Source organism: Zalophus californianus, chromosome 16 (genome assembly GCF_009762305.2).
Source record: "Zalophus californianus isolate mZalCal1 chromosome 16, mZalCal1.pri.v2, whole genome shotgun sequence".
Lineage (NCBI taxonomy): Eukaryota > Metazoa > Chordata > Mammalia > Carnivora > Otariidae > Zalophus > Zalophus californianus.
In genome coordinates this window covers 60,112,078-60,120,465 of record NC_045610.1, presented here as the reverse complement: position 1 = coordinate 60,120,465, position 8,388 = coordinate 60,112,078, and the positions used below count along the sequence as shown (strand labels likewise).

General features: G+C 64.5%; 1 protein-coding gene across 1 annotated transcript; it reads left to right on the top strand.

Moving 5' to 3' along the window:
- Window positions 1-339: 339 nt before the first annotated feature.
- CBX4 (chromobox 4) lies at window positions 340-6,745 on the top strand. The gene is made up of 5 exons (XM_027568017.2): window positions 340-569; window positions 717-760; window positions 1,914-1,979; window positions 4,185-4,251; window positions 4,515-6,745. The coding sequence occupies exons 1-5, from the start codon at window positions 501-503 to the stop codon at window positions 5,925-5,927; spliced, it is 1,659 nt and encodes a 552-aa protein (XP_027423818.1). The 5' UTR covers window positions 340-500; the 3' UTR covers window positions 5,928-6,745.
- Window positions 6,746-8,388: the final 1,643 nt, after the last annotated feature.

Below are 8,388 nucleotides of genomic sequence, written 5' to 3'. Positions count from 1 at the left end.
CCCGCTCTGCGCCCTCAGCCGACACACCTCTCCTGCCGGGTCCCGCTCCCTCCCTCTCCCGGGCCCGCGGGTCCCTCCCCCTGCACCTCCCCGGCGCCCTCCTCCTCCGGCCCCCTCCCGCGTCCTTCCTTCTCCCCCTCGCCGCCCAGGCCCGGGGCCTCCGGTAGGCCCGGCTGCGCCAATCCCGGCCGCGGCCCGCCCCCTGACGCCGAGCTGGGCCCGGCGAGGCCCCGCCCGCTGACGTCCGGATTTGCATGAGTTCTTGTGCAGCCGCGGCCCGGGCTCAGTTGTCTGAGCGAGCGCGAGCCGGGAGTCGGGGCGGGCGCGGGCAGCGGCGGGCGGCCGGGCTGTGCTGGGAGAGCGGCGGCGGCGGCGGCGGCGGCGCGGGCGGCGCGGGCGACAGGGGCGCCTCGGCCCGGGCGGCAGTCGGGCGCCGGCAGGAGCCAGCAGCGTCTGCAGCCGCGCCGGCCGCCCGCGCCCCGGCGCGCTCCGGCTCGGCCATGGAGCTGCCAGCTGTTGGCGAGCACGTCTTCGCGGTGGAGAGCATCGAGAAGAAGCGGATCCGCAAGGTAGGGCGGCGCGGGGGCGGCGGCGAGGCGGCGAGGGAGCGGCGGCCGGAGCAGCCCGCGAGGAGGCGGGGAGGGGGTGGGGAGGCTGCGGGCCGGAGCCGGGGATCCCGCGGAAGCTGATGGAGTGCTGTCTCTTCCCCCCCTCAGGGCAGAGTGGAGTATCTGGTGAAATGGAGAGGCTGGTCCCCCAAGTAAGTAGCGGCGGAGGGGCGGGGGCGCTGGGTGCCGAGGCGCGGGGCTCCCGGGCTCCGGACCGCCGAGCTGGTGGGGTGGTGGGGGGAGCGGACGGGAGGCGGGGTGGAGGTGGGGTGGAGGGAGGAGGGGGTGGGGAAGTCGGTGGCAGGCACTGGGGAAGCCGAGCCGCCGAGCCCGAGCCCGGCGCCCTGTGTTGTGCTCCGCTCTCCGGGAAATGCCATCACTAATTTATGCACTAAAAGGAGCCGGAGGAGCTCGAGAGACGCGGGGCCGAGCCGGGGAGGCCGGCGGAGGGAGGGAGGGCGCAGGCACTGACTGATGTGCAGCAGAAAATGGCTCCTTTCCCCTTTCCCTCCACCGAACGGCTCCATATTGCAAAACCAAAAAAAAAAAAAAAATTAAAAAGCGACGAAAATGCAATTGTGTGCCTCTTCCCTCCTAGTGGTGCGGGGAGAGGAAGAAAAAAGGCAGAAAATGTTGGGAACTGTCACTGCGACGCTTTTGGTGGGGATTTTTTTTTTTTAATTTGAAATGCGAAGGCACCGGATGGAGACAGACGCGCAGGCACACGCACACACACACACACACACACACACACACACACACGCGCGCGCACACACAGAGGCATATTTTTATGTTGCTGAGTATTTGGGGGTGCTTGCCGGTGACACCGGGCTCCAGAGCTGAGAGGGGGTGTGCGGGGGGGCCCCCGCTTGGCTGACGGTGATCGGATTAGGGGTCAAATGGAGAACAGCTGAAGCCCTCGCGGAGACTCGGGGTTGGGGAGAGGAGGGGGACTGCGACTTTGCCTTTCCGCTGCTTTGCACGCAGGGTTGCTGGTGAGCAAAGTGGCTTTGGAACATGTCGCAGTAACATGCTTAAAATTCTTGACAACTGCAAAATAAACTGCTAGTTTCATTTTCCTTACCCCTCCCCTTTCTTCCTGCCCTTGTGTGTTTATTTTGACTTGGGGGGGGTGTCGGGGACCGTGTCAGGCCTGCAGAAATCTCCCCTCCACCTCCCACATCCACAGCTAAATAGCTTTCGGTTCATGAAGACAGAGTAGGGTCTTATGTCATTACCCACCTGGAGGCCGCAAAGCTGGCTCGGTTTTTTTTACGCCGTGTCCCCTCCCTTTTCCCTTGCAAGATATAACACGTGGGAACCCGAGGAGAACATCCTGGATCCCCGGCTGCTGATCGCCTTCCAGAACAGGTGAGCGTCCCCCAGCAGCCGCCGCCCGCAGCCGTGACCGTATATGGGAATGGGAGAGGGGGCCACGCAGCAGTAGGAAAGAGGGAAAGGGCCTGGAGGGGGCCGGCGGGAGCCCCCTCCCTCGACGGGCCTGCACAGGCACGGCTGCGGCCTCGGCTTCTCTTAACCAACGTCCTTGGCGGTTGCGGCAGCCGGGGGGGGGGGGGGGGGGGGGGGGAGGGGGCGGGGCCGGAGAAGGCGAGGCTGGTGTTTTGGGGGGAACTGTGAGGAGGGTGAGTGCGGGTGGCCCTGCCGCTGCCCAGAGACCTCGAGGCTGCTTCTGGCCCCCCGCGGGCCCCCCTCTCAACGCAACCTTGGAGCCCCACCCCCGGAGCCTAGGTGCTGCTTTGCCGTAACCACTGGGCTCTTGGCACCAGCACCTCTCGGGACAGCTCCAAGGGAGCTGGCCTTGTGAAACCGCCGGACGTCAGGGAACTGCGTTTAACCTGTTGGGGACTGGAGAAAAGTTGATAAGGCCTTAACCACCCTGCTCCCAACCTTCGACCCCCCAGGGAGCTTGGGATCAGTAGGGGGTAGAGCCTGTCTGGTGCTGGGTGCCCTTCGCACCCCCCACTGGGTTCCTCGGTGGGTGTCGGCACCCGTCCTTGGGGCAGGGGGAGCTTGGCCTAAAGGTTGGTTCCTCGGTGGGAGGGGAGCTGCCTGGTGGTGGAGGGGCTCATCCTTGTGCGCACAGATGTTTGTCACGCTGCAGCTGCTGCAGCTGGATCCACGGCCGGTGGCTGTGGTTCTCTGTTTCGGGGAGGACAGAAGTGGGGGAGGGCGGGCGAGGAGGGGAGGCAGGGCCAGAGTCCGAGGAGCTCGGCCACCCCGCTGCCTTCCATCCCTCCTCCCCCTTTTATTTTGCATGATTTCCTGCGCCGCATTTGGCGCTAAAACTGTAAACTCTAGACCCTCCGAGCGAGCAACCAGCGGGGAAGTTGCTCTCCCGCGACGCAGGGGGGCGCCGAGAAGGGTTCCTGCCCCGGTTCCACCTGGGAGTTCACCACCCTGTAACCATGTCAGCGGCTGATGCCATGTTGCATAATGGGTCCCTGAAGAATTAAAACGCAGGCTGTTGCAATGCCACGCAACTTTGGAGTCAGGCCCCGGCCCGGGCCCCTAGGCATGGCGGAACTCCCCTGGGTTCGCCCACGGTCAGAGGGGTGCCTGGGGTCGCTGGAGAGCGAGTTCCTGGCCCGGGAACAGGTTGCAACTTTTGCAAACGCAGGAGGGGCACCCCCTTCTCCCATGGATGGCTGGGCAGTGCTGGACGATCTGACGCCTAGGCTCGGGTCACCCTCCGCCAGGCCGCCGGCGGAAGCCCGGCAGCGGTGGTGACCGGTGCCACCTCTGGTGGTCTTTATTAATAATTGGAAATCAAGGCGGCCCGGAGCCCAGCTCGGCGAGGAGGCGGTGCTTGTGCGCACCGCTCCGGCTTCGCTCCGCCCAGCCGCTCCGCCCAGGCGGACCCAGAGCCGGTTCACCAGGTGGTTGCGAACCTGGCCAGGCCATGGCCTCTGCGGCCGGCCCCCGCCCCCAGCCCCTAATTGGCTCATTTGCCGCCGTGTAAACAAGGGCGCAGCCCCTCCCCCTGTTTAGTGCCTGGCCTTTAAGAAAACGAGTCCTCCCTTCTGCCGGCGGCACTCGTTATCTGAATCTTAATGAGGTCATTAGCATCCCGTGCCTCTGACGGGGAGGGACGTGTTCGGCGCACACCTCGTTTGGGTTTGTTTGCATCCCCTGGACCCCCGCGCCCACCTCACTTTGCGCAGGGCCGCGGGCCCAAGGCAGTGGGCGCCAGTGCCATCAACCTAGCGCCCAGCTGCCGCCTCCCCGGCCTAGAGGCAAGGCTGCGGGGGGCGCCAGTTCAGGTGCGGATATCAGAGATGGTGGAGCCCTTCGCGGAGGACCCCTTGGGCAGAGCAGGGTCTCTGGGAGCACAGAGCGGGACTCTGGGACCGGACCGAGGCGTCCAGCTGGCGGCACCGATGACCTTCTGCCCTGAGCCCTGATCCCTCTGGGTCTTCCTGGCCTGGCTGCTCGCGGGAGGGGGGTGGGGGTGGGGGGCAGGCGTCACTGCAGGTTGGATCGTAGCAGGAGGGGAGGTGACCCTGAGGCTAACAGCGCTGCCCTCTGTTCCCTCCCCCACTCCCCACCCCCCACCAGGGAACGGCAGGAGCAGCTGATGGGATATCGGAAGAGAGGACCCAAGCCCAAGCCGCTGGTGGTGCAGGTGAATATACTTGCTGGGCCCGGGCCTGTCCACTAGTCTTTCCCTTGCCATTGTCACCTGAGCTGCCTCCACGCCCAGAGGGCAGGGAGTTTCTGCAGAGCGCCCAATTCCACTTCCTTTCCACTTGACCTCCAACACACTGGCCCTATAAGGCCGCTGCTGACCCGCGTGGGGCTGGGACACTCCTGCGGCTAGAAACATGCTCTGGGGCCGGCCCTATTCCTCTTCTCACCTCCCCTCGCATCCCTGCCTCCTTCCCCCAGGTACCTACCTTTGCCCGGCGCTCCAACGTGCTGACTGGACTCCAGGACTCCTCTGCAGACAACCGCTCTAAGCTGGAGCTGGGCGCTCAGGGCAAGGGCCAGGGCCACCAGTACGAGCTCAACAGCAAGAAGCACCACCAGTACCAGCCGCACAGCAAAGAGCGAGCCGGCAAACCCCCACCGCCAGGCAAGAGCGGCAAGTACTACTACCAGCTCAACAGCAAGAAGCACCACCCCTACCAGCCCGACCCCAAGATGTACGACTTGCAGTACCAGGGCGGCCACAAGGAGGCGCCCAGCCCCACTTGCCCGGACCTGGGCGCCAAGAGCCACCCGCCTGACAAGTGGGCCCACGGCGCGGGGGCCAAGGGCTACCTGGGAGCTGTGAAGCCCCTGGCCGGTGCGGCCGGGGCTCCAGGCAAGGGCTCCGAGAAGGGCCCTCCCAATGGGATGACGCCGGCCCCCAAAGAGGCGGTGACGGGCAACGGGATTGGGGGCAAGATGAAGATCGTCAAGAACAAGAACAAGAACGGGCGCATCGTGATCGTCATGAGCAAATACATGGAGAATGGCATGCAGGCGGTGAAGATCAAGTCCGGCGAGGCAGCCGAGGGCGAGGCGCGCTCCCCCAGCCACAAGAAGCGGGCCGCCGAGGAGCGCCACCCCCCGGCCGACAGGACTTTCAAAAAGGCAGCAGGGGCCGAGGAGAAGAAGGCGGAGGCGCCATCCAAGAGGAGGGAGGAGGAGGCGCCGGGAGCCGGCGACCCGCAGCCCCAGGACGCCGGCTCCCGCAAGCTGTCCCCGACCAAGGAGGCCTTCGGCGAGCAGCCCCTGCAGCTCACCACCAAGCCCGACCTGCTGGCCTGGGACCCGGCCCGGAGCTCTCACCCGCCCTCCCACCATCACCACCACCACCACCACCATCACCACCACCACCACTCGGTCGGCCTAAATCTCTCCCACGCGCGCAAGCGCTGCCTCTCCGAGACCCACGGCGAGCGTGAGCCCTGCAAAAAGCGCCTAACGGCGCGCAGCATCAGCACGCCCACCTGCCTGGGGGGTAGCCCGGCCGCCGAGCACCCCACCGACGTGCCCCCCACCGCCACCCTCCCCCAGCCTGAGGTCATCCTGCTGGACTCGGATCTGGACGAGCCCATAGACTTGCGCTGCGTCAAGACGCGCGGCGAAGCCGGGGAGCCCCCAAGCGCCCTCCAAGTGAAGCCCGAGGCGCCCGCGACGGTGGCGGCCGTGGCAGCTGCGCCGGTGACGGCGGCCGAGAAGCCTCCGGCCGAGGCCCAGGACGAGCCCGAGGAGCCGCTGAGCGAGTTCAAGCCCTTCTTTGGGAATATAATTATCACCGACGTCACCGCGAACTGCCTCACCGTCACGTTCAAGGAGTACGTGACGGTGTAGCTGGAGGGCTTCGGAAGGGGAAGCGTCATCCCCGCGGGTGACTTAGCACCTGGTGCCTACGGGCGGACTCCTCCTCTCTCGCCAGCCAGCTACGAGAGATCCGGGCCTGCCCTGGTGCGTGGACGCCCGGGAGCTGCAGTATCCGCGTCCCTCTGCAGCCCACTGTCGGCTCCTGGCTGGGGCCTGCCCCCTGGCCGGCACTGGCTCCTTCCACGCGGTGCCTGCGGGTCTCGCCCCCGACCTGCCCCATCCCCGCGCTGGACCTCCCCTCCCTCGTGGACCTCCGGGACTGACAGGGCAGCCACAGCGCCTCGGTCTCAGAGTTATAGTATTATATTTTAACCGTGCTAACTTGTCAAGTGCAGACTTTACTCCCGTTTGTACGTGGTGTTATTATTGAAATGTATTGTTTGAGCTCAAAAGGTCCGACCACCCCCTTCGGGCTGATATATATATATTTATTTGTAGGTATTTATATATTGAAATATAAAAACCTAGATTTATGGAGTTTCCTCTAGATCATGTTATATTCTATATCAGACAAACTATTTTCTGTTGACCTTTCTTCCTGTTCATTCAGTATTTCGGTTGATTTCATTGCCTCCCCTTCCTGGAACTGCAATACCAGTAACGTTGGTATATATTTTTTGATACTGTACACATGGATGTGTTGTTTCTATGTGCAAAAAAAAAAAAAAAAAGTTTGTTTAAAGGCTAAACGAGCTCTCTAGAAACTGCTGCTACTAGAAATGTCTAAACTATAAGCTTCCAATTATTACCTGCTTGAATGTAAATATTAAATGGAGATGTTGAAGGTGCATTTTCGCTGTTTGAGATTAGCGCAGACGGAGCGTTGGAGGTTCGAGAGGCGGCTGGACCCCTCTCCCCGCCCCACTTACACCTTAGGTCTCGGGGAGGAAACCTCCCGGCGTCCTGCGCTAAACCTTTTGCAAAGGCGAAGCGGACCGATTGCACGGGCAGAGGCGCCCGCGCCAAGGGAGTGACCCTGCTCCCCGGAAGTCGAGAGGCGCTCCCACGGAGAGAGGAATTCCTACGGGGGGAGGGGATGTCAGCGTCGCCCCCGCCCCCAGGGCTTTCGGGCCGGCGGTGCCCTGGGCGCTGGCCGACCCGGGGATCCGCGTGGTGGGGGGAGGGGTGCAGGGGTGAAAGAGCGGCGCGGAGGAGTGGGTGGGGCTGGCCCCCCTTCCCCCGCAGCCGCGCGCGCCGCACCCGCCCGGCACCTGCTGATCTTTGCCCCCCACCCACCCGATGCGCCACACACCCAGGCGCTGGCTACGGTGGGGCAGGGGTGTTTTTAATAATGCCTGCCCGGTAAGGCAGGTTCGGCGGGGAGGGGACCCTCCCAACCCTCTCTAGCGTCGCTTGCTGGCATCGCTGGCCCCGCCCCACCGAGGAAGCCGCCGAGGCTCTTTCTCTGCCAGGCTCTCTCCCCGGAAACCACCAGGCCAGAGGCTCCGACTGGAGGCGCAGCGAGCGCGGCCAGGGCAGGGGCGGGGGGCTTCCTGCGTGGTGGATGGGGAGGAGGAGGGGGAGGATGCCTGGCGAGCAAGGCCGGCTCACCCCTGTTTCCTCAGGGAGCGAGGAAAATGCGGAACCCCGTCTCACTGGTCCTGCTTTGGGTGGCGAGGCTGGGGCCCTTGGTGTTGCGGGGCAGGAAGGGGTTAAGGGCCCAGAGGGGTTGCGGGGAGTGGGCCGAGCACCAGGTCGTCGTCCCGCCCGGCCAGGAAGCCGCGACTGGGGAGGCAGCCGCCGCGGCCAGCTTTCTGCAGACGCAGCGATCCTCCTCCTGGCCGGGGCGGCCGAGCAGGGCCAGGGGCCGCGGGATTGGGGCCCTGGTGGGCGCCGGGCTGCTCCTGGCCTCCAAAACCCCTTGCCTGCCCGCCTGGGACTGAGGGCCCAGAGCCTGTGCAGGGCGCCAGGGCGGAAGAGGTCAACGTGGTTCAGAATGGGGAGGGGGCGGTGGCGAGAGCGCGCAGCGCTGGGAAGGCCAGGGGAAGAGATAGAGGGCCAGGAGGGCGGGAGGCCTGAATGCGGACAGTGTGGCCAGTGTTGGCTGCAGGCCACCAGCGGCTGGGGGTGGGGGAGGGGATGGGGGAGGGGAGAGAGGGAAGGGAAGTTCTAAAAAAAAAAAAACCGTTGGGAGTTTCTAGCCCTGGCTTTTGTGAATTGTCCCTCCCACTACCCCCATCACCCCAGCCCCCTTTAGAGTGAGTTAAACACTCCCCCCTCCCCCCTCCATGTAATGAATGCCCTTTGCCACCCTGGGAGTGGAGGGAGGGGTGATCTTGACTGCTCCTGGCAAACTGCCTGCTCAGCACTAGAATTGGGCCTGTCGTTCACTGGCTGGGACACAAAGGCACATGCCAGGCAGGGATTTGGTCTCCCTGTTTTTCTGGTAGAGGAAAACTAAAAACTCAGGAGTGGGAAGGGGAGCCCTTGT